This window comes from Ursus arctos, unplaced genomic scaffold, assembly GCF_023065955.2.
Source record: "Ursus arctos isolate Adak ecotype North America unplaced genomic scaffold, UrsArc2.0 scaffold_37, whole genome shotgun sequence".
NCBI classification, from domain to species: Eukaryota; Metazoa; Chordata; class Mammalia; order Carnivora; family Ursidae; genus Ursus; species Ursus arctos.
Genome location: NW_026623053.1, coordinates 24,001,448 through 24,028,530, shown reverse-complemented (window position 1 = coordinate 24,028,530; position 27,083 = coordinate 24,001,448). Strand labels below are relative to the sequence as shown.

General features: G+C 34.5%; 1 protein-coding gene across 6 annotated transcripts in view; it reads right to left on the bottom strand.

The window, feature by feature from the left end:
- The window catches only part of TOGARAM1 (TOG array regulator of axonemal microtubules 1), a 69,544-nt gene that overhangs the window by 19,068 nt on the left and 23,393 nt on the right, over positions 1-27,083 (bottom strand). For 3 of the 6 annotated variants that reach the window (XM_026513653.4, XM_044389476.3, XM_026513657.4), the window contains exons 4-12: positions 25,141-25,446; positions 23,564-23,826; positions 21,397-21,629; positions 18,659-18,759; positions 14,129-14,278; positions 10,453-10,542; positions 8,605-8,780; positions 7,938-8,097; positions 4,795-4,948 (exon numbers count right to left, since the gene is read on the bottom strand). In XM_026513653.4, the coding sequence (XP_026369438.1) occupies positions 4,795-4,948; positions 7,938-8,097; positions 8,605-8,780; positions 10,453-10,542; positions 14,129-14,278; positions 18,659-18,759; positions 21,397-21,629; positions 23,564-23,826; positions 25,141-25,446 (1,633 nt within the window). The remainder of the gene's footprint in view (positions 1-4,794; positions 4,949-7,937; positions 8,098-8,604; positions 8,781-10,452; positions 10,543-14,128; positions 14,279-18,658; positions 18,760-21,396; positions 21,630-23,563; positions 23,827-25,140; positions 25,447-27,083) is intronic. The other 3 variants (XM_026513654.4, XM_026513655.4, XM_026513656.4) reach the window with 3 other exon arrangements.

The window sequence follows — 27,083 nt, the reverse complement described above, 5'->3', positions numbered from 1 at the left end:
TTTTAAGCATTTAAATTCACTGAACGAATTCTGGAAAACTCAAGAGAAAAGAAAAGACCTAAGAATCCAAGGTAGCAAGAATAAACCTATTTAAATAGTTGTCTGGTTCAAAATTCTCATTTTTTGAATAAGCATAAAACAGTTTACAATTAATTTAAATGCAAAAACAACCCAATTCTATACATACTAATAACAGTACAGTCAAGAGAGAGGGAGGCAGAAAAGAAATTAAGAAAAAGTGGCTAAAATTTTTCCAAATTCAATCCAAACTATAAACTCTCAGATCTAACGACAAACCCCAAACAGGATAAAACAAAAAAAGCACAACATGGAACATCATAATCAAATTGCTAAGAGAGGTGTTAAAATAAAATACAAGGTCAGGTAGCAATATTAAAAATAAAGCAGTATAAGAAGATGGGGAAAAGAACACTATTTTAGTTAAAGTCATGAGAGAAGGCTTTTCTGAGGAGGTGACATTACAGATACCTGTATGAAGTGAGAGAGAAGCCACTGGAAGAATGTTCAAAGAATTAAGTACAAAGATCTTGAGGCATAAATGAGCTTGGGTGTTCAGGAAATAGCCAGATGGCGAGAGTAGATAAGTAAGGCAGAGCAACTCACTGTAAGGGATGAGACTACAGGGGCAAGGGACGGAAAATGAAGAAAAAACAGTTAACAATTTTTTTCCTAGTGTTCTAGGGGGCCACTGGAGGGTTTTGTGGCGAGGAATCCCATGTTCTGATTGGAGTTTTACCAGTATCACTCTGGCTGTTGTATGAGGTGAGCAATAATGGAAGCATGCAAACCAGTGATGACACTAATATAGCCAGGTGTGGCTTGAATGACAGGATCAGCAGCCGAGATATATTCTGAAAATAACGGAACTGATGGAATGTAAACAAATGAGAAAAAGTCAACACTGACTTGGTATGAACAACTAAATGTCCATGCCAGAGTTATTAACTAAGATGATAAACAATGAGGGAAAAGCAGATTCAGGATTAGGAGGGGGCAAAATGAAAACTTGTTTTAAAGATTTTTACATCTATGCTCATGAGATATTTTTTATCTCAGTCTGTAGTTTTATCTTTGTATGGTTTTGGTACGAGGGTGATTTGGGCCTCAAAGAATAAGATGGGAAGTACTCCAGCCTCTTTCTTCAGTGTTCTAAGTCTGTGTAGAATTGATTTCTTCCTTAAATGTTTGGTATAATTCACTAGTAAAACCATCTGAGTCTGGAGTTTTCTTTGTGGAAAAGTTCTAAATATAATTTCAATGTCCTTAATACATATTGGATTATACAGGTTAGCTTTTTTGTTTGTTTTTTAGAGAGTTTTGGTAGTTTGCATCTTTCAAAGAATTTGTCCATTTCACTAAGTTGTTAAATTAATGGGCATAAAGCTATTTATCTTATTCCTGTATTATTTAAGAGCTATATGATTAGTAATGATGTTCATTCCCTCATTCCTGATGTAATTGTTTTTTCTCTCTTAGTTTGCTTGATCGGTCTGATTACAGGTTTATCAAATAATCTTAAGAACCTGCTTTTGCTTTCACTGATTTCCTCTATTATTTTCTTGATTTCTAGTGTAATCTTTATTATTTCTTTTCTTTAATTATTTTGGGCTTCATTTGCTCTTCTGTTTCTAGTTTAATGTGAAAGCTGAGATCACGGATACAAAATGTTTCTTTTCCTGTAATATAGGGGTTATGGTGCTATAAATTTCCATCTAAATTTAGCTGCATCTCATAACTTTGATATGTTTCATTCTTAATTTCATTAAGTTCAAAATACTTTGGGGGCGCCTGGGTGGCTCAGTTGGTTGAGCATCTGACACTTGATCGTGGCTCAGGTCTTGATCTCAGGGTCATGAGTTCTAGCCCCACGTTGGGCTCTACACTGGGCGTGGAGCCTACTTAAGAAAGGGTTACAAAATACTTCCTAATTTCCCTTTTGATTACTTTCTTAGATCCATGGGTTGCTTCTAAGCATGCTAGTTTCAAGACATTTAGAGATTTTCCAGGTATCTGTTCTTAACTTCTAATTTAATACCATTGTAGTCAGAGAACAAAATTTATATAATCTGAATCCTTTTAAATTACTTATTTTATGTTCCAAAATATTTTTCTTGGTAAATGTTCCTTGTGGACTTGAAAAGAGTGTAAATTTTGCTATTTTAGGTGGAGTATTCTATAAATGCCAATTAGGTCAAGTTGGTCAATCATGTGATTCAAGTCTTTCATATCCTCACTGATTTTTTTTTCTGCTAGTTCTATCAATTAATGAGAGACGGTTGTTGAAGTTCCAACTGTATTTGTGGATGTATTTACTTCTTCTTGCAGTTCTACCAGTTTCTTCTTAATGTATTGTGAAGCTCTGTTATGTGATAAATAAAATCAGGATCACTTGATGAATTAACCTTTTTATCATTATCATTATCAAATGACCCTTTTTATTCTGAATGTGAAATACAGAATTCTAAGACGGCACCCATGATTCCTGCCCCCTGGCATATACCACCTGATAATACCCTCCCCTCGAGTGTGAATATAAGGGGATGTTATTTCCCTCAATCATGTTACACTATATGGCAAAAGGGATTTTGTGAGTTGTCCTATAGCTCACTGATTCTCTGTTCATGTCACTGAATATGGAACAGAATTATAACTATAGCTATAATGTCCTTGTCTACTAATTCTATCATCTGTATCATTTTTGGATTGGTTTCAATAGTTAGCTTTTTCCCTTCTTATTATGGGTTGTATTTCCCTGCTGCTTTGCATGCCTCGTAATTTTTTATTGGATGTCAGTCATTATCCATTTTACCTGAGCTATTTCTGTATTCCTAAATTATTTTTGACCTTTGCTCTGGAATAGAGTTAGGTTATTTGTTAAGTTTGACCCTCTCAGGCCTTGCTTTTATGCTTCGTTAGGCAGGGCCAAAACAGTCTTTAGCCTACAGTTTATTTTTCCACACGAAGAAGCAAAACTCTTCTGCGTTTTCTACTTGATGCCATGTGAGTTATGAGGTTTTCCACTGTGCTGACGGGAACAAGAAGTATTCAGGGATTGTTCCCTGTAACTTCATTCTAGCTCTGGCTTAAGGTAATTTATTTACACTTATGCCCTGACTAGTATTTACCTAAATATTTGAGAAGACACCTCTGAAGGTCTCCAGAGTTCTTTGTGAAGCTCCATCCTCTATGGTACTCTGCCTTGCAAACTCTAGTTACCTTGGCATCCCCAAACTCCCAGCTCCATTTCCACCTCTGCTGGTATTTACATAGTTTTCCCTTCTTTGAGCTGTAACCTGGAAACTGTAGAAAGTTAAGCCAAGGCAATTATAGAGTTCAACTTGTTCGTTTCCTGTCTCTCAAGGATCACTAATTTTCATTGCCTAGTGAGGAATATTTTGAAAACCACTGTTTCATATATTTTGTACGATTTCTTTAGTTCTGAAAGAACTAAAATCTGAAAGGCAAATCTTATGTCTGTTAACCCACCTTGGGAGGAAGTGGGAAATCAAGAGTTCTATTTTGGATAAGTTAAATTTAAAATGTCTGCAAGCATCAAAGTGAAAATGTCAAGCAGGCAGTTGGATTGTAAGTTTAGAGCTCAAGAAGATACCCGGAATCCAGACATATATCCGACTGAATGTAATCATTTAGGAAAGGGGTTGGCAGACTATGACTCACAGACCAAATCTGGCCCCATCAGAATTTTTTATAAGTAAAGTTTATTGGAACATATCTATAACCATTTGTTTTCATACTATCTAAGGCTGCTTTTACACTACAACAGTAAAGTTGAGGAGTTGTGATAAAGACATCTGGCCTGCAAAGCCTAAAATACTTACTACCTGGCTCTTTACAGAAAGCAATTGCCAGATCCAGGAATAAATGTAGACAGAGCATGCCTCAATTTTGAAGTCAAACAAAGAAAAGGAATAAGAACATACTAAAACAAGAAAGAATGAAGAAACTCTGATTTTTCCAATGTGAAATCAGAAAGAAGGGAGTGTCGGTTGTGTCAAATGTTGCTAAAAGGCTTAGATGACCACTAATAAATAACCAGTGTAAATTCAGTAAGATGATCACTTTCATAGTTTCAGTGATGTGGCTGTCATGGTGGGGAGGGCTGAGAGCCAATTAAAGGTTGAGAAGAGAATATGAGGTAAAAAGTAGACAATGAGTCAGTCTTTTTGAAGAATTGGCTAAAAAAAAAGAATAAAAGAAATGTGAAGATGTGCAGTTTAGGGAGGTTTTTTTTAAAAATAGGGGCTATTATAGCACATTTTAATGTTGGTGAATATGGTCTAGTAGAAGTAAAACTGAGGATATGGAGGAAGGGACGGAGAGTGATACTGAAGGAGTAGGGAAGGAAATGGGTCAAGTGCAGCCAGTAGATGCTCCAGCTGGGCTGGGCTGGGTGGCTGCTGCAGCTATGCTAATAACAGATAAGTATTTCCAGGATTGTTACAGGATGTATTTCACAGAGAAACACTTGGAGAAATGTGATATTTGCATTCTAGTATCAAAAGGTTTATGTAATCCATAATAAAGCTAAACTCTGTCCTTACAGTATATAAGTTGTAAGTGGTAATAATACAGTACTATTAGGACCAGAGTTCAGTTACATTAATAAGTTGAAAAAAAACTCAGACTGTTTAAGAACTATGATAATCATTTCTATGACTATTTTAATGGGGAATGTTTCAAAGTTTTTAATAAAAAATTTTCAGAAAACTTCTGAAACTCAGCTTAGCTTTAAGTTAAGGATGGTGAACTTACCAGTCCTCGTCAGCTAAAAGCCTAAGGGCTTCTGTCAGTGCTATTTCTGGTTTGGAAAATGGCCGTAGTTCTGATGCATCCATTATTTCAGGACTGTGAGTGACAGAAGACATCCTTTCTTTATATTGTGGAATGCCTCTAGGAGATGCTTCACCTTAAATAAAAAAAACATATTAAATAAAGCACCAGAGAACTCTGATACAAATGATATTCTGACTACAGATTTTATGAATACTTTTTTATGGAAACTAGTATTATCAGTTTAGTCTTTAATAAAACTGTAATACCTGGACAACAAAGCTATTTAAAACTTGACTTTTTATATACAGAATTATTAAATTATATTAAATATAAATATATAAGTGGTTTTTCAGTCATGAGTTATATAATAAAGTCTAGCTTTAAGAGCTAAAAATCAATAAGAAGTATTATGATCCCATTTTATAAAAACATGGGATATATACCCATTTTACTACACAAATGGCAACTGAAAATGAAGCTTCATAGCATCTGTGTGAAGAATTCTTTTCTTTTTTTAAAATATTTTATTTCTTCTAGAGAGGGAGAGAACGTGAGAGCACGTACAGGGGGAGGAGCAGAGGGAGAGAGACAAGCTAACTCCGCATTGAGTGTGGAGCCTGCTGGGGGCTGGATCTTAGGATCTGAGCTGAAACCAAGAGTCAGATGCTTAACCGACTGAGCCACCCAGGAGTCCCTGTGTAAAGAATTCTAGCTGAATTCCCAAAATACCAATTTTTTTGCTACCAGCATAGAATTAATGGTCTACTACAAATCCTAAGACCATGTGTGGTAATAACAACATTTTTTCTATAATCAAACATTTACCAACTGTTTTCCAGATGTAAGGCATTGCCCTGGATGTCAGGGAAACAAATCGTTATCACGGAGTGCTCAAGGTAATGCCCTGGGGGCACTGAACAATGCAAGATACCTGTACTGGAGGTATTAGAAAGGAAAAGATCAAAAAGATCAAATAAAATGTGTATTGGTATTTTTAAAAGGATTTTATTTATGTATGTTATTTGAGAGACAGAGAGTGGGCATGTGCGCGAGCAGGGGGCGCGGAGAAGGAGAGGGAAAGAATCTCAAGTTCAGTGCAGAGCCCGATGCAGAGCTCGATCCCATGACCCGGAGATCATCACCTGAGCCAAAATTAAGAGTAGGACACTTAAGCGACTAAGCCAACCAGGTGCCCCTGTATTGGCTTTTGTAAATGGGTAGAGATTTATTAGTTATTTTGTCATGTTAAGTGGTATTTTTTTAAAGATTATTTATTTGAGAGAGAGAGAGGGAGAGCACAAAGGGAGAGAGAGGGGATAGCAGACTCCCCGCTGAGCAGCCTGACATAGGGCTTGATCCCAGGACCCTGAGATCATGACCTGAGCCAAAGGCAGACGCTTAACTGACTGAGCCACCCAGATATCCCAAAGGGATAATTTTAAAAAAGGTAATATAAAGCACTAGAAAATGACTATCATAAACATATTTATCAATTTGTACTATTTGCTACTATCTGTACTCTTTTCCTGTTAACAGTAGCAGCCAGTATTCTTACACCTTAGGTAAGAAGTTCTGTGGGTTTTTCTCCCCTTGATTTTTATGCATTAATAATAGCGAAATTATTTGAGAATGTTATCAAATAGGCTTAAACTTCACAAATGCCTACATTTAAGTGGTTCTTAGGGGCATGTTTAACCAGCAATTTTACTGGTCAATATCTGTCATCAGTCATACTCAACAATTACTAGTTTTGAGAATACAGAATTTTAAAAAGCTTTCTAAACTTCTTGCATTATAAAAGAAATACAAACTAGGAAGAATCAGATGGTCATCTAGTTCAAACCTCTTTTATATTTATTTTTGAGAGATGTTAAGTATGTTGTCCAAGATCACATTTATATATTTATCTTTTCTGTACTTTTGGGTTTTTTATTGATACCTAGACTTCAGACCCAATGTAAATTTTAAAATGCTTACGATAGTTCAGTTTATTCCTTAGTAACATTAAACAATAATAAACAAAAATAATAAGCAATAATTCTTAATGTTTATTATAGTTCATGAGATTTTTTAATTTCAATCTCTGATTTTTCCAAATTGCTACTATACCTAAGACCTATTTAATATTTTTAAAAACAGCACAGGAAACATGGAAGCCACTCTTGGCCAGGTATAGGACCTAGTAAGTACTGAATGGCAGGCTGAATAAGTGATAAATACAATGATTTTTTAAAATCATGATCTAATATAAACCAACTTCACAATCTCATTTAACCCCAGCTATAAAATGGGATACCACTCCTTAGTGTAACAGGAATATTTGCAGAGAGCACGGAGGAGACCTCTGAGATAATGTGGACATTTAAAGGGGCAGAAAACTAAGGCCTATTTCCAGGTCACAAAGTTAATTAAAAGGCAGGCCTGATAATTATGAATCCAGGTCTGTCTACGGACTCCTACTACCTTAGTGCTCTTTTCATCACAAATGCACTGAACCATATTTGGTCTCTTCAGCTTAACCAGCATTTGTGACATTATTCTTTACATTTAAACAAGTTACTTACCTGAATCTGAAAACACTAAAGATGGTGACCTTTTTAAACAGGTCCCTCCTTTCAATGGAGGGCTGAAGGCAATATTTTCTTTTTCTTTTTTTTTTTTTTTTAAAGATTTTATTTATTTATTTGACAGAGATAGAGACAGCCAGCAAGAGAGGGAACACAGCAGGGGAGTGGGAGAGGAAGAAGCAGGCTCATAGCAGAGGAGCCTGATGTGGGGCTCGATCCTATAACGCCAGGATCACGCCCTGAGCCGAAGGCAGACGCTTAACCGCTGTGCCACCCAGTCGCCCCTGAAGGCAATATTTTCTAAAGGGGAACTCTCATTTTTTGATATTCCCACCTCATCTTCAAAAATATTTAAGTCTAGAAGGGAGAAAAACAATCAACCAACTTCCTTTTTTATAAGAAATAATATTTAATATACTAGAAGCTACTCGGTCTTACAAATTTCAATGTTATGGTTCAACATATTGCATTATTAGCTCTCAGTTAAACCACAGGTACTCTAGCTTTAGAATATTATCAGTTAAGAAAACACACCGAAAGTTAAATTCCACTTACTTTCAGATGTCATTTTCTCAGTTCCTGTTCCTGTATATTTCATTCGCTCCCAGGAATTCTGTTCCTTCTTTTCACAATCCTTAATGTCAAAAAGTTCTTTTTCCTCTTTTCTTTTTTGTCTCATCTTGTCATAAGTAGATTTTGAAATAGAAATTTTAATCTGAATGAAAAAGTTGAAATATCTGAAAGTATTCAGGGAGTTTGATATTTAAAATAACTATCTTCATCTCAGACAACTGTATATAGACATTGTCTACATATAAAAAAAATAAACTATACATTTTTTAGTCCTTTTTCCAGGAATTCTAAAATTGACTAGAATTACATGGTGCTAGTATCATAACTAAATTTGTGCCTGAGGATACCAGTCTGTCACTCCTTGAGTGTCCTAGAAAATTGTTGAATTTGTAAATTCACATACATATATATATGTAAAGTACATGAATAGTATAAAGTACATTAGATACTTTATACCAGAATGAGAATATATTTGCTGGAAAGAAGAATAATCCATTATTTAAATGATTAGGATCAGAAATTTCAATTATCCTGAGATTTTAAAAATTGTAATCAAAACACTTTTACCACCCCAAATCTGATGAACCCAACACAATGATATAAATATAGGCTTGAGTTTATCCTAATAATTATCAGCAAATAACCTTACATCCTTTTCATTTTCAACATCAACATATGATGGAATATTTTGCTGGACTGCTCTTCCATAAATTCCTGAAGGTGGTTCAGTGCTTTGTTTAATTGAAAATGTATCTCCATTTTCCACAGAAGATACCACTGATTGGCTGCTGGCTGCTGGTGCTGAATTTGGACTTCCAAATACACCTGAAATTAACCGACCAACAAACTGCCATTAAGTATTTATGTGATGTCACTCTGATAACAAAGTTAAAGACAAGGCTCTCGACTTTAAGAAATAAACAACATAGTCAGTAAGAAAGACATGTTAAATAATAATAAATATAAAAACAAATACCCTAACAGGACAATCATTTAGAAGGTATCACTAGACATTTCACAATATTTTTTTTTTAAAGATTTTATTTATTTATTTGACAGAGAGAGACAGCCAGCAAGAGAGGGAACACAAGCAGGGGGAGTGGGAGAGGAAGAAGCAGGCTCCCAGCGGAGGAGCCTGATGTGGGACTCGATCCTAGAACGCCGGGATCACGCCCTGAGCCGAAGGCAGACGCTTAACGACTGCGCCACCCAGGTGCCCCTAGACATTTCACAATATTAAATAAGAACTGCATATTGTAATAATGAGTTCACATAAAGGAAAGGCTGGTATGAGCGGGGTGTTTAAGAACATTTCAAGGAGCAAGGATTTCAGCTGGGATTGGAAGACACAATGAATTTGGACAGATAACTGAAGAAGGAGGGGAGGGCATCCTATAAGATGGTAATGCTTAGAAGCAGAGCTGAACAAGTATGAAGCATGTATGTGAAGTGATTAACTCAGTTTGGTTGGACATAAGAGAAACAGAGGAATAAAAGAAACTAAGTTTGCAAGGGTAGGTTGGAGCCAATCTGAGAAGGGCCTCAAATTAACTTAATGAGACTCTACCAAGCAAACAATTAGGAAAGCTTTCCAAACATTTCATCCTATTTCACTGTATTTACCAGAAATAAGATGTGCACCTTCAGTGTCTATCATCACGTTCTAGTTTTTTTATTAAAAAAAAAAAAAAAGGGGGGAACTAATTGGTACGACTGGGCCGCTCAATCGGTTAAGCATCTGCCTTCAGTTCAGGTCATGATGCCAGAGTCCTGGGATCGAGTACCTCACTGGGCTCCTTGCTCAGCGGGGAGCCTGCTTGTCCCTCTGCCTGCCGCTCCCCCTGCTTGTGGTCTCTCTCTCTCTCTCTGACAAATAAATAAAAACTTAAAAAAAAAAAAACAACAACTAATTGAGATGTGTTAATTAACTTGATGGGGGAATCCTTTCACAATGCATATGGATATCAAATAATCACTTTAAATACCTTACAATTTTGTCAATTATACCCTTATAAAGTTTTAAAGAAAAAAAAAGAGTTTTAAAGAATATTTGCAAATATATTGTTCAAAGAACTCCTTGGCACCCAAAAATATATAACAGGTGTTAATTCTGATTTGTCTAGACTCTGTATGGAAAATAATGAAATTACATTAAATACTAAGCTGATAAATTATAAATAAGGACTATTATTTGAACTTCAACTATGATAAAACTGTCTTAGTTATCCTAAAAGTGTCTTAGAAGTACCTATGCTGCAGCTGTTACATAATTCATCTCTGAAAATTACTGACATGAATTTAGTTTCATTAGAAGACAAATGTAAAATTAAGTGCTCACTTCTAATTCTTTCAATTTAATAATTTTTTAAAAAGAAAAGTTCTAATAAAAAAAGTTCTAATCGACACTCGAATCACACTCTTCTCTGTTCTTTAATGATATGCTTTGCTTATGTGTGGAGAACACATACAATTAACAAGCTAAATGACTTGGAAGTACCTTTTCCAACAACAACGACTGAGTCTTCTGGTAAGGTATTTGTGGATGTGAACTCAAAACTGGGAATTTGCTGTAAATTTGATGATGATCCTGTAAATGTTAAAGAAACAAAAAACCGCACATTTTAATATCGTTTTACATAGTATTTTATGATATTGTAACATGGTCCTTTAAAACAAATTTTATTTTATACATGGATTTTATAATTTATTTATTCACACTTACTTATTAATTCTATAAATATCTGAAATTAGAATACCTCATTTGGACGAGGCAGTAGAGAGAAAAGAAACCTTTCTTCCCCTAAAGAGTGCTATTTACAAAAAAAATATAAGAAATAAAATGCCAGAGTTAAGAATAGGAAAGATACACAAGAAAATAATCACAGCACGATAATTGAGTGACAAAAGGGTAACCATGAAGGAAAGCCTCTGACTCCTGAAAACAAACCAAGTCAATCTCACAGCAATCTGTAATTTTCTAGGTTAATGTTCACCTCAGTTTGTGCTTATTTACTTAATTATTCTCCTATTAGACTGTAAGCTCTATGGAGACAGGACCCATGTCTGGTTTAGATTTTCATTCTTTTCCAGAGCCTCTTAGTAGGGCATATGCTAAGTATTCAATAAATATATGTTAGATGAATGTTACAAGGCACGAAAAATGAAAAGCAAAATATAATTAACTTGAGGTCAAAGAACAGAAACCTGGTAGCCTTAAAAGGTATTAAGTGACAAAGGAAAGAAAATCTCAGTAAATGGAACAATTTGTTCAACATCCATCCATAAACATGAAGTGTATACACAGTCTATCAAGAGATGACTGAATAATTAGACAAATCTCATGAGGAAAATATATAAAGAACATGTTATCTTTATGTAGTTTAACTTCATTTATCAGAGAAGCTGATATAACTAGTCATTTTTAATGTTACTTTTACTTTTTACACCAAATTGTCTTGTAAACAAAATACTGAAAGAAATGTTGCTCATTGAGTATCAATTATAAAATACAAAGAAAAAATAAGTTTAAAAGACTCTTGACTTAGAAACTACGTAACCTTTTTGTTACTTTCGTCTCATTCAACCGAACAGAGAAAGAGAATAGTAACTCATAAAAGCTAGTTTGCTAAAACTCTAAGCATCTAACACTAATCACTTTCTCAAATTATTACTTGGGGCTCTACATTAGCATGCCAGAAAATGGGCATGTTCAAAGGAACAACCAGCAGAGGACTGGAATGGGAAGAAGTGGTTCTGAAAGCTAATCCTAAAACCGTCTCAGGTTTCTTGCAAAATGAAACCATTTACATATGCCACCCATTGCCAAAGTTTCTTTTGGAAGTTGTTTTATTCCCTTCTGCACTATACTCAAAATTCCCTTAATGTGATTATTTGAGGATGCTATGTTTGAGTGACTGTATCCAAGGCTACACTGTTAGTTTGGGTTGGCTCATCACGGCTCCACTCATTTAACATGTGGCATCGGACACTAATACATGCAAAGCCTAAGAGGAATATAAAGACGACAATATCTTTACTTTTAAATAACTTATACTACTCCAGGCCAGTTAAGTGGGGGAAAACTTTCTAAAGAAATGGATTTTAAGTCAGTATTCAAAAAGCAGACATGATGTGAACACATTAGGATCTGAAACAGACATCTAGGCCAACTGTACATGCCAACCAAGAAAACTTCTAGTACTAAGAATAAGAATGCCTGAGGATGGGGAATGAAATGAGGAGTAAGAGATAATGCAATAAGTTAAGCTGAGACAAGATTATTAAGGGTCTTAAAAATTATGCTGCAGAGCACGGAATTTATTCTGTGGGAAACAGGGAAGCACTCAAGGTTTTGAGTATGGAAGAGATGGTAACTATACTTCAAAAAGATAATTCCTTTTTTTTTTTAAAAAAGATTTTATTTATTTATTTGACAGAGAGAGACAGCCAGCGAGAGAGGGAATACAAGCAGAGGGAGTGGTAGAGGAAGAAGCAGGCTCTTAGTGGAGGAGCCTGATGTGGGGCTCGAACTCAGAACGCTGGGATCACGCCCTGAGCTGAAGGCAGATGCTTAACCACTGTGCTACCCAGGTGCCCCTCAAAAAGATAATTCTAGAAGGGTATGCAGCCTGGAGTAAAAATGGATAAAATAAGAGGCAGGATGTCTTATTCAGAAGGGTACTGCAATTATCCAGGGAAGAGGTAATGAAGGCCCAGGTTAAACAGAATTGGTAGGATGGTCACCGCCTAAACTTGGAGGGTAAGGAGAAGTAGACAAAGATGACTCTAAAGTTACAAGTCCCCATAATTGGGAAAATGGTAATGCTACTAACAAAAATGAAAACAAAGGAAGAAGAGCAGGTCTGGAAAGGAAGGTAAGTTTGGTTTTTCAACATGTTTATTCTTGTTGACCAGACAGATACAGTAGGTGTTTGGTTTAGAGTTGGACGTGTGTGTGAAGTAATTTTCTGGAGTAGAAATAACTGCTGGTCAGAAGATATAAATATTTCTATGATTCTGCTGTCCAAAAAAGGGTGCCACTAGTAGTGAACGAACATATTCAGCAATTATTTCAAAGCAATTTTTAAAAAAAGAAAATTAAAAAAATTTATGTTAGGATATGAGTTACTTTTAGGAAAAAAAGTATTTGTATTGATTATCTTTACATGAGAAATAAAATATGTAAGTAAACAGGAAAAAAACCTGTCATTCTCTTTTGTAAAAACAATGACAGAGAAGAAAACTTCCACAAAGAATAGATATTGAATTACATCATGGATGAAATGTTTTAAAAATTTACCAAAAAAAAATATAAGAAAAAACATTCCAAGCAACTTTCCTTTACTCATTTCCACACACAAAAAATACACATGATCTAAAATGCTGGACTGCCCACACACACACACACACACACACACACACACACACACAACTTCAGATGACCAGAAATAACAGAAGTTGACCTATTACAATCATGGCCGCTACAAATAAAAAATGACAGCTCCTTACAGTCACTAGTAGATTAAATATTGAAATACAGTGACTTCTAGTTATTCTACTTAAATATTTATACCTTTTAAAATAACTTCCTCTTTACCCTAAGGGAATTTTAAAAAAATGTAGCTGTAATAGGTTCTCTGAAAAAACTAACAGAGCAGTCACAGAGGAGATACTTGCTACACTAAATTTAAAGAAAAAAAAAAGAATGTAAATTATTAATAATGGTTAGTGATAACAAAGAAGCCTTCCCAGGTTCTACCACAGGAAAACTATATTCCCGTTTCCACAGTTTTATTCCATGGTTACAACCTAAGTAGGCATCTGGGATTTATTTATTCACATGATTTCTCTACCTCATTTTAGTGGTAAAATGTCTTATAAAATGTGTGTATGTGTGTATAATCTTAAAGGGGAGATTCCCTAGTTTTAACCTCTTGGGTAATTCTTTCCTGCTTTGGCTTCTCAGGCAAGTCCATTAACCAATATATGAACCTGTATGTTCTCCTATTTGGCAAAATTACTGAAGTAATAACATATCAGTAGAGGGATGAGAAAAATCTCAAAACTGAGAAATCCCAGTTTATTGATTGGTATGCTTAGGGAGAATTCTGAGACACTTAATTTAGGATTTACAGACATTCAATCTTAAAAATTAACTTGTGAAATTTACTAACCTTTTGTATGTTTATGTCTTGGGTGTTCCTTATTTTGTATTTTGAAAACACTAGGTGAAATGTCATGGGACCTATCATCTTCAAAATCACCACATCCAAACCCATAGTTCATACGTTGACCAATTATGCTTACATTGGATGCTGTAATCCCTATAAAATAAAATACATAAAAATATTTATTTGAATGACTCAGGTAATATTATAGATAGGTACATATCTCCCCTCTAAATCTATCTTGCCTTCTAGACTTTTAAAAAGGTCAGTGACATAATATTAGAAACTATAACATTATAGTAATTTAAAGAGTTTTATCGTATTTTAAATTTTGTTACTAGCAGTTAAGAACATTTATTATAGGGGCGCCTGGGTGGCTCAGTTGTTAAGCATCTGCCTTCGGCTCAGGGCCTAATCCTGGCGTTCTGGGATTGAGCCCCACATCAGGCTCCTCTGCTGGAAGCCTGCTTCTTCCTCTCCCACTCCCCTTGCTTGTGTTCCCTCTCTCACTGGCTGTCTCTATCTCTGTCAAATAAATAAATAAAACCTTATAAAAAAATAAAAGAACATTTATTATAAACTATATCTAAAACATTTTATAAAACAGGCTTTAAAATTACAATGAAATACAAAATTCAATGTTTGGAAGAAATAAGTGTATGTGTGTATATTTATTTAAATATGACAGGCAGTTAATGTTTGAATGACATATAAACCTTTATAACAAAAAGAAAAATTTTTAAATATAGATTTTTAAAAAAGATTTTATTTATTTATTTGTCAGAGACAGAGAGCACAAGTGGGGAGGAGAGGGAGAAGCAGGCTCCCCACTGAGCAGGAAGCCTGATGTGGGGCTCGATCCCAGAACCCTGGGATCATGACCTGAGAGAAAGGCAGACGCTTAACCAACTGAGCCACCCAGGCGCCTCTAAATCTAAATTTTTAAACTGTATCCTGAGAGATATTTTCCATTTCTCTCTTCTCTCCCACTCTTGTGTAATGGGTCTATACTGGTCTGGCTGTGAAGCAGTACACTCCAGAGTGACTAAGCTCAGAATCTGGAATCATACTTCCTGGATTTAAATTGTACTATTGCCACTTAAACCGACAGAACCTGGGCAAGACACTTAACCTTATTTGTAAAATGAGGGTAATAGTATTACCCCTTCCAGAATGGTTGTGAGGATTAAGTGAAGAAAATACATTGAAAGGGCTTAGCATAGTGCCTAGCATACTGTAAATACCCAAATGTTATATTCCTAACTAAAAATAAAAGAAATAAAGGTGCCTGGGTGGCTTAGCCAGTTAAACATCCAAGTCTTGATTTTGGCTCAGGTCGTGATCTCAGGGTCGTGAGATCCAGCCCTGGGTTGGGCTATGCGTTCAGTGGGGAGTGTGCCTGAGATTCTTTCTTTCCCTCCCCCTATCCCCCCAATCAAAAAATAAATAAATCTTTAAAAAAAAAATCAAAACCCTAATGTGGGCCTCCTTTTAACAAATATCAAAAATTTTAATCTACATTTGAATGTTTCAACTGACCACCCTATACCAATACTTTGACGCTATTAAAACCACAAAATATCTACTAAATGGAAAATCCTACACGATATATGTTTAAGTCACCATCCATTTTCATATATATAGCTCCCTACAAATACCATTAGGTAGTAATAATAAAATACAATTTGTTCTTAATATTATTGTGGGTTTTTAAAAATAAAAACAGGATCATGGGGAGAAGGGGGGCTGGTGGCAACTGGTCAACAGAGGACTGTAGAGTAAAAGACACTAAGTTCACAGAGAGTCAAAAAATATCCGGTGTTAAATGATACAGAACTTCTGGGAGTAACATGAATATCTGTCTATACTCATCTTAGTTTTGATAGTTAATTCATAAAGGTAGCCTCATAAAGATACTGGCTTTGGGTGCAAATGCTTTCTGTTGTTAATAATAGGTATTACTTAGGGCTCCCTGCTCCACTGGGAGCCTGCTTCTTCTTCTCCCACTCCCCCTATGTGTTCCCTCTCTCGCTGGCTGTCTCTCTCTCTGTCAAATAAATAAATAAAATCTTTATAAAAAAATAAAATAGGTATTACTAATCTGATGCTACAGGGAAAAAGTTTACTATAACATAATTCAGGAAATTTACCTATTAAATTACCTATAGCACATTTACCTATGTGCTATAATAGGTAGTGGCAGATTACATGTGGAAATATTTATTGAAAAGGAGGACATAAAGACAAGTTGGATAATTATTTTTGGTTTTGTTTTCAGACAGTCTTTACTCTGAGCATTATCATTTTCAAGCTTTATCAATTAAATGATAAACTTGCAGGAATCATTTGTTTACTAAAAACAAAACCCTATCCCACAAAAACAAAAAACGTAAACCCAAGTTTATAAAATCCTAAGCCATTAGCAACTTTACATTTTTGAGGGCATATTAAATTTAACCAAGAATATCTCACAGTGAATTCAAAAGTAGAGTCTCCAAAACCTGATCTTAGAAATACTTATTTGTTAAAAAGATAGATTTTTAACTGTGAAGATCAATTCATTAGTTGTGAGATGAGGTCCCAGAATCTGTATTACAAGCATACCCCTGGTGTTCCCTAGGACTAGGCAAGTTTGAGAAATACTAAATATTAGACAAGTTTGGCAAACACTGAATATTGTATATAGAAGTATGTACTGTTTAAATAACTTTTTCACTTTACTAAAACTTAAGTCACTTATGAGGTCAGGGGGAAACTCAAATCTAGGTTTTCTAAATCTATTCTTTTCTAACTCCAAAGATATTCTTCCAGAAGAGGGCTCCACTTTTGTAAACAAGACACAGCCTACCAATAACTTATATAAAGTTATGAATAATTTACTATAATAATCAGCCTTAAAAAGTGATTAAAGAATAAGTTTATGTGTTAACTTGTGTCTTCTCCTTTAAGGGAACAAAAGCCAAGCGTCCACTATGCAATAGGTGCTTATACTTAAATGTTCATTATCACTGCTCAAGGTTTACCTTACCAGATGAGGGAACCGAGTTTCAAAGTAGTTAATCACTTGCCCAGCTCATGAATATGGTCAAACTGGGATTACAGCTGGGGTCTTTCAGACTCCAAAGCTCATATACACTGTCTTCCTGTGCCTAATAGATTAACTAACTCTTTGTGGAACACTAGCTTTGTGGAAGCCAATATACCTGGAATACATGTTTGAATTAGGCATTCATGATAATGAAGGCACTAGGTAGGTAATCAAAGGTAAATAATCTCTGGGGATCTGAGAATCTGAGAGTCCAAAAAAAAGTAAAATAATGGCAATACCACTATAAAGATGTCAGTGCAAAATGTAATGATATTACAAAAGAGGTAATAATCAATTTTGTTTGTGAATGGGGAAGGTTTCCAGAGAAAGCAATTGAACTGTTTTTAGAGCTAAATGGGGTGTGGTGTGGATTCCAGATTTCACCCAGAAGAAATGGTACGTGTAACTGCAAAAAGAGAGGAAATGGTATTGAAAATGGTCTGATTTAACTGGAATACAAAATTACAAAGAAGGAAGTGAAATATGAGGCTGGAGAGGTAGACAGGGACAGATCATGGAAGAATGCCCTAAATAAATTTGGGCTGGGCAATGCGGTCAGACTTGCATTGTGGGGGACAGATTATAGAGAATGAGACTGAGACTTTTATAGAGAATTATAGAGAGAAATCTTAGGAAGCTAAGTAGGTAAGAAATGAGTAAAAGGGATAGTGGAGACTAAAAAGATGAGATGAAATTAAGACATAGTTAGGAGTAAGAAATTTAAAAATCTTAGTAGACAAATACATACATACATAGCTTCTTAGAGAGGAAGTTATAATGTAAGGTAGACTAGCCTTAAAGTTGTTAGGACTTTTATACTGAGATCATGTGAAAATAAACTCCAGTTTCTTATAATTCACTCATAATCCAATACAGTGTTAGCAATCATAAAGAAGAATCACATGCAGTTTCCATCCTAAATAGATCAGAATCCAAATAGTTTTCCAAATGATTACTAATAACTAAATCTGTTTTCTGAAAAGTGATGCTGCACGTTAGAGACTTCCAGGTTAGTTCACAAAATGCTTAACAAGATACAAATGAACTTAACAACTAGTTAAGTGCTGTTTTTAAAACAAATTGTCTTTTGTGATGCCTAGTGGCTTCCAAATTATGCTGCACATTAGAATCACCCTGAGGGCTTTCAAAACTCTGGTGGCAGGTCACATTCCACATCAATTAAACCAAAATGTCCAGCTGGAAGAGCCAGGCATAGGTAACCTATGGGCTTAAAGGGGGATCAATTATTTAGGTAAATTTTTTTTTTTTCCAAGAATGATACAATACTTATTCTTGCCAAAAAAGGTTTTTCAAAGAGTTAAAAAGATGACGAGCCTTAATTGGTAACTACAAAAATTCTACACCTGAAATGCATTTTTTACCATTTTTGATATCATTTAAAAATCATACTTTTTATAAATCATATTTATAAAACAGTTATAAAATACCTGCACTCGGGCTTTGGTCAGCTATCTCAGACTTTTTATTCTTTGCAGAAGAAAGTCTTGTTGGACAAGGTTTTGATCCAAATGTCGGAAATATGTCTGACCTACAATGAAACAAAGTAATTTCAATAAACATTTAAGATCTAAAGCTGTTCAACATTCTTAGGTCATAAGACAGGAGCAAGTATGAAAACTATAGCTAAGAATATTTTTTTATTGGTATTCCTAGTTCACTTTTTGAACTTCCAACCATTTAACATATAGGCAATTCTTAATTATTCATGAGGGGATTACAAAAGGCAGGAAAGATTATCCAACTCATACTATATAACCTTTTGTTAGGTCAAAAAAACAACAGCAACAAAAAAACCCCAAGTGATCCAAAGAAAGTTCATTCCAAAACCAAAGCAAATGATTCCTAGTCATCTAATCATCTAATACACTACCTGCCCTCATGGATAATAATACAGAAAAAAAGAGACTTAACGACATTACAAATTCTAATTTGCATAAGCAACAAGTGGGTTTATTAGCAAATGCCATTTTCTTCCTGGATTATTCTTTGTTACACTTTTCTGACATTATAAAGACCTACAGGCGTTGTTTCACAAAGAAAGTGACTGAAGAATGTTTAATCTGAATGTAAAGGAACTATTTTAAATCATTTAGGTGTTGTAATATCAGTAAGCCAGTGATGGATATTATAAAGAAGAGATTTTACAAAGGAGCATAGTTCTTAGAAGTTGGATAAGCATATTTGTTAATTGGCCTAGTGAGAAGTCAATGTTAAACATTTTTAAAGAGTAGTTTCTCCAGAATAGATGATAGGTTTTTTTAGTCAATTTACATTTATACCATGTACCTGACTCGAATGAAAGAAAATACTTTAGTCTCTAGAAGAGTGGTTCTCAAGAGTTTTTCCTCCCCAACCCACTTAAAGATGAAAGCCCCACATGAGGTAATAGTGGCTCTCTTTGCCATGATTCTCAAGGCAAGATGCAACCTGGTTAATATTAATTGTTTCAAAGCTATTAAACTTAAGGTGGAAATACGAAATTCATTAAAGGTAATTTAGTCCAGAAATGAGGGTATACTGAACTTCTCACAGAATTCATTATCTGAAGAGAATAATTTCACAAGACAATATAGAGAATAGTGAATTCTAAATGTTATAATATAAAATGAACTTTTCTTCCCAACTAGGTTCTAGATTATTTACAGGATCTTGCAACTGTAGGAGTATTTAACACAAAATTTCACATTCATAGAAAATAAGGGAAGAACTTTAGGTCCAAAAGATAAATATCTATTTTAAATGTCTGGTAACTAAATGTAAACAGTTACTTCACCAGCCCGTGTAGCCATTTCAAATTCATTTTGTAAATATATTGCATTATTCTACCTAGGTAATTACAACAAAGGAATTTCCAGTAAGAAAAAATTTCCAACAGCAAAATAAGTGGCTACTTAAGTTAAAAATGTAGAGAATGGAATCATGGGATAAGACAAACTTCTCACAGCAGGACACAAAAATTTGGTTTAATTCTATGAACTGCTGAAATGAAACACCCTTTCCATTAGAGTTAATAGAACACCATCTGTCCTTTGATTATGCAGTCTCTAATTACCTACATTGTTAAAGATTCCAGTTCACTTATGTGAAAATAATTTAAATTTAATTTTAAATATTTTCGGCTAGTAGCTGTAGATAACCATGGTTCAGGATAAAATCAAAGGAAAATAAAGAGATGGACAACAACAAAAATAAACAAGGATGTGAAACAACTGGAACTCTCATACTTTGTTAGTGGAAGTTTAAAATTGTACAAGTATCTTGGAAAACGACTTAGCAGTTATATAAAAAGCTAAATCTCTATCCTATGACCTAGCAATTCTACTCTTAGGTTTTGGTCTAAAATAAAGAGGGAAACATCGGGCTCCTCTGCTATGAGCCTGCTTCTTCCTCTCCCACTCCCCCTGCTGTGTTCCCTCTCTCGCTGGCTGTCTCTCTGTCACATAAATAAAAAAAAAAAAAAAAAAAAATCTTAAAAAAATAAAATAAAGAGGGAAGAGATTCCCCAAAATCCTAGAATAGAGTCACAGAAATTCTCAGAAATCAAGGTGGGATCACTGTTTAAGACTTAGAGGTCATTGAAGTAATCTGGAAAAGTTTGTTGAATTGCTATACTAGAAAAAAATGCTCTGGGGTGGCCAGGACTCTAATTTCAGAACTGCTATAAGGAGACTCCTGAGAACGCTGCAAAACCTATGGCACGGAGGCCTAAGCTTCTACAAGAAAATGGAACAATAACATATAAGAAATGGCGAAGTAACAGCTGAGTGGAGTTTAATCTAAAAATCAGAGGAAATTGGTGCTGAGTTTTCAATGAAAGCAGTAATATCAGCTATAGGTCCACTGCAAAAGACTCAATGATCCAGAATGGAGCCAAAGAACAAAAAATACTAGGATAAATCTTAGGCAGAACAACAACTAAGGCTTGGGGAATAAGGGTTTGTATTACTGTACGTGCTCTAAGTTACAGCCGATGTTCTCTCTCTCCACCCATCCCAGACCAAAGCCAAGCTAGATAGTATCTGCAAACTTTTCCACTGCCTTTTAAATGTACTTCAACATTTTAAGAACTAGAAAATAGTTTAAAAGTTTTTTTCAAATATGATATTAGGGGTCAGACTACAAATTAAAGATTAGCATTCATTTAACACGTCAAAAAACAAAATACATTATTCTCTTCCCCTGGGGAGTTGTAGACAGAGAAGAAGTCAATGATTCTTGGCTATAAACTCCACTTTCACTGTAAGAGCTGATGTTTGGAGAGGAAGATCGAGATGGTGAGTCCATAGTCAAGTCGAGCTTAATTGCAGAATCAGGACTTTCAAGATCAGAAGTACTGCCACTCAGTTTTGCTCTTTTCTTAGCTGCACTATTACGAAGGGACCTAAGAGAGCTCTGCATCTAAGAAAGAAATAAAAACAATTAACTTTACAAGACATTCATATGAGTAAAAGTTATCCTTAGACTTTAAATTCCATTTACTATACTATATCTAGCTAAGCCACTCTCCAATTTGTATTAACAAGATGGATATTAACATACATATTTTATAAACGACCAATTTATAAACAAGATTGTAAGCCCCTTAAGAGGAAGGATCTCTAGCTATTATTCATCATGGTATTTCCGGCACTGAGAACAATTGACTAATACAATAAAATTTAATTAGTAAATGAATCATTGAATCAGATTGAGTTGAAGTCAGAGAGGTCTAGCCAATCTTAGTCATTGGTGTGTGAATGTGGCCATTTAGAAATTCTGTGAAAAGTAATCAGTTCTCTAAATTTGAAGTTTAGATCAAGTTTGCCAGCGTTAGGGGTCAGAAAATAACAGAAGACTGTATGTGACTTCTGAAGCCAAGTATTTCTAGAAATGTAGAGTAGAAGATGCCATTATAAACAAATATATTAAAATTGGGAATAGAACCCTGAATGAATTAAGGAACCCATAAACATACATAAACTGTGTTTCACTTAACATTTTGATTATAACAATTATAATGGTTGATTCAACAGTATGGCCACTTCCCTAGTAAATCCTTAGAAGGCTGAATATTTAAAAATAGTACTATCCTCCTATATTTATCAATAATTACATAAAAGAAATTACCCTTTCAATTATTCATTAAAAGAAAAAGGGCTATTTTTAAGTTATCATACAAATCACGCAAAAAAAAGTAGCATCAGATGAAACTTATGAGTTATGTAGGAAAATGCCTCTTCTAGAACTTTCTTCCATTTAAATGAATTCACTTTCTAGTACTAGTGAAATACAACTAGGGGTGGGGGAGGGGAAGGAAAGATTTTACAAGCAGTCAGAAGTTGGAATGACTAATTCATTAAGAACCAATTTTGGTACACATGCTTAATGTTAAAGAAATGCCCTTAAAATGAATATGCATTAATATTTATTTTATTGAGCAAACTATCGGTATATGATGCTTACATCTTAAAAACAGGCAAAAATAAGACCACAAAATATAACTGAGTGTTTCAGTTTACACATTTAATGTAAAACACTTCTTTAAACCTGACATCAGGCTGGCTAATATGATGAAAAGAAAGTATCTATGGAAATAATGCTCCAAATCCAAAGTAATATAGCAACCACATTCCTTCTCTGACATAATTAGTATGTACAGAGTTGTCACACTGGCAATAGATTTTTATAGTATAAATGGAGTGACCGAGAATTCAAAGATGAGGATATAATATGATATCAGTTTCATAAAGATAAATAAACCTGTACATATGCACAACAGACATACTCAGGAACGTCCAATGCAGCACTGTTTGCAATAGCAACAGACTAGGAATAAGTCAAAATCAATTATGACTATATCGTAAATATCAAAATATTAATATATGAAAAGTATAAAAATACATAAAACACAAATTAATGGTGATGTGGTTGCTTCTGGTGAAGAAGGGAAAGGAACTGGATTGGGGAGGTAACTATGTTGTTTCATTTATCTAAAAATAGGAAACAAATATGCAAATTGTTCATTTGGGAGGGATTCGTGTATAGGTATATTGCTATATTACTCATACTTTTAACTTAAAAAGAAATAATATATGCATAGAAGAAATACTGAAAGGAAACACATTAGAGTATTAATGGCAAATTATTCTGGGTAGTGGGATTTGGTGTGATGAATTTTCTTCCAATACTTCACCATAGTTTCTACATTTTCTATAAGGATCATGAAATATTTTTATAAAAAGAAAACATGTTATGGAGTTAAAAAGTACTTGATTTTTCCTTAAATAACACCTATTGTATTATAGAAAATTACAAGCATTTAAAAATTATTAAAAATGGTATTTGGCTCTAACCTCTTCTTGATCCAAATCTTTATCTCTGATATCTAATTCTGAAAGATCAATTGTGAGACTATCTTTTTCACTCTTCCAAATATCTTCAGGCTCTTTCTTTTTGGGTCCCACTGTGCTAAAGTCAGCTTTATCAGGCAAAAGGCTGATTCCCCGTGGTATGGGAGGGACAGGTTTGGTCCCATTTAGGCCTCGTCGGGAAGATGGTGATCTCACCAAGGCAGGTGTAAGTTGAACTGGAGAAAGTTTTTCTTGAGAATTTTCTCCTGCAAGAAAAAAATATATTTTATTTACCTTTTTTTAATTTCAGAGAACTGGGAGTTATAATCACAAGTGTTTGGAATAGAGTTTTTAAATAAAAAGACACATTGTTTTTTATTAGAAGATTACTATTTAAAATCACATCAAAGATCAGTGTCTCCTAACAAATATAACAAAAACGAGTCACCAGAAATTCTTTCATATTAAATAAAAATACTATATACTAAGTTAAATTTCTATCTTTATACACATTATCATAACTAATATTTGTACGGTAAAGTCCACAAGTAAGCTGGAAGGACTACTTGCCTGGCTTCATTTAATTATGTAAGCAACATGTGAGTGACTACTATGTGCAAAGCAGTAATGCTGGACACATGGGAGAATAAACTGAATAAACTCTCAGCTTTCAATGTAATATTTGATCTTGTAGGAAAGACAAACACAGAAAGAAATTAATGGAGGAAATGAAGGTGTAGTGCTAAGAAAAAGTGATAAAATCGGCTAATCATGCAACAAATTGACCTTACGGTCATGTTATAAAATGGAACACCAGTGTTGTAGGGTAGTTTAAAGGTGGTACATCTTAGTTCAGAGGCTAGGGACAAGAAAGTATGTGGGCTATATATAGGGGCTGCCTTTAATAGACTTTTTATTTTGAGATTTGATCTGTCTTGAATAAATTTATATGCTAATTTCATTATTTTGGAAAGGGCTATTGTTTTGGGTTTTTTTTAAAGATTTTATTTATTTATTTGTCAGAGAGAGAGAGAGAGAGACAGAGAAACCACAAGTAGGGGGAGCGGCAGAGCAAGAAGGAGGCTCCCCACTGAGCAAGGAGCCCTATGCGGGACTCAATCCCAGGACCCTGGGATCATGACCCTTGCCGAATGCGGTCACTTAAGGGACTGAGCCACCCAGATGTCCTGGAAAGGGCTATTGTTAATAAAAGAATATTTTAGTTAATAAATAAATTTAACATATAGTAAGCATTAAAAAAATGTAGAATAAATGAATACAAAGCATTAATTATAGTAATTATATGAATGACATTTGATATTTCTAAAGCTAAAATCTGTTACTAGGCTCTCGGACTGTTTATGTTCATTATAAAGCATTATTAGTTGCCTATTTCTGAAAACATTTGAATTTTATTTTATATTACACATTTGACTTAACATACTGTTAAATATTTTCCTAGATGTCTACTATTCAGAGAAATAAAATGCAGTTTACCAGCTCTTAAAGATCAAACAATCCTAACTCCAAAGTAATAGCTCAAAAACACAAATAAATTTGAACAAAGTATTAACTTTTACCATCATTTCTACCTGGAGGGTCAGACGACTTTTGGCTGACAAGCTTTTTCTGTGGACTCGGCTTTGGTAGTCCTTCGAAGCTTTTAAGAGGCCAGGAATTAGAGAAGTTAACTGAAGTATCCTGAGACTTCTTTGGAGATACAGTAAGAGATGCGTGCTTTGGACTAGTTCGAGGTGATGAGAGAGGATAGGATGGAAGGATGAAGCCTCCTGGACTTGGATTTAGACCAGAGTATGAAGACGTACGTTCTGTTTGGCTACCAAAGGTCTGCTGTGTCTTAGGGGCAAAATTCAGGCTAGCGTACACTGTAATAAAACAAAAGAGAATATGTTATTTATGTATATACACCTAAGAGTTTAAAATTGGTTTGCTTTTCACATTCAGGTTTTTATCCCATTTGGTGTTTACTTCTTTTTGTACAGTATGAGGTAAAGCTCTAATTTAACTTTTTTCTAAATAGTGCAATTTTCCCAGTGCCATGTTTTAAATTGTTCTTTCTTTTCCTTTGATCTATAAAGCTCATATATATACACATATGTATATATGTATACACACACACTTAGGTGCTTTTTATTGGTTCAATTAGTCTATTTTGTCTATCCCTGCACTAGTACTACAATGTTTTATTTATCATAATGCTAGCCAATAGGATGAGTGTCCTATTTTTTAACTTCTTCAGAATTATCTTGGCCATTCTTGGCCTTCCATTCTTCTACATGTATTTCAGGATCAGCCTGACAGGTCCTATACAAGATCCTGGTTGGGTTTTTGATTGGAATGACACTGAATTTACAGATCAATCTAGGAATAACTGCCATTTTCCTGATATCCAGTTTTCCTGTTTAAAAATGTGGGATCGCCTTTAATTTATTTAGGTCTTCTTTTATGTCTCTTAGAAATATATTTTAGCTTTCATAATAAAAGGTATGCAAATCTTCTGTTAGGTTTCCATATACTTATATATTTTGTTGATACTGTAATCTCTTTCTTAAAAATTATATTTTCTGAAAGTTGCTGGTGTCTAGGAACTTTATTGACCTTTATATTCTGGCTTTATATCTGGCAACCTTGCTAAATTGCTTAATATTTTAACAGTTTTCTGTATATGCTTTTAGATTTTCTTTGTAGGTATCTAGTAATTTTAATAATGATAACGATGCCAACTATGATAATGATAATGATGGGAGCTAATGCTTACTAAGCACTTTACTATGTGTCAACAGTGGTGTTCTAAACACTTCATGCGTATTAAGTAATTTAATCCTCACAACAACCCTGTGGGGGTAGGTTCTAATCTTATAGATTACAAGGAAAAATGTAAGAGGGATAAGTAAATTGCCAAAAATCACACACTAGAAAATCATAAAGCTGGGATACAGACCCAGGCACTGTGGCTTCCAAGTGCTCTTAATTACCACATTGTACCACATTTTATCTGAGAGTAATGACAATTTTTGTTTCTTCCTCTACAAACCTTATACTTTTAATTTTAGGCTAGGCTCTCCCTAGATAGGGAGTACAACGACGCCCAAATTTTTAGCATAGATTTTCCTTTGTATCCAGACTTAATATCAAAATGCCACTCAACTTCTTCTTTAAAAAGACAGATGGGCCCAAATGTAACATGTTCAAAACAAAATGCTTGATTTCCCAGTCAAATCTACTCTTCTCCTAATCTTCCTCTTCTTGGTAAATGGCAGGTGTATTCCTCAAGTTGCTCAGGCCAACAACACTGGACTCATCCTTGATTCTTCTCACAAAGTTCACATCTAATCCATTAGTAAATCTTCTTGTCTCTACATTAGCAACACAGGGTGATCACTAAGTCTGAAAACTTAGGTGAATACAGAATAAATAGCTTAGTCATATTACATAAGCATACATTATAAAATTATCTGTTTCCAAACTTTATGGCCACCTTGTATATTAGAATCCAACTACT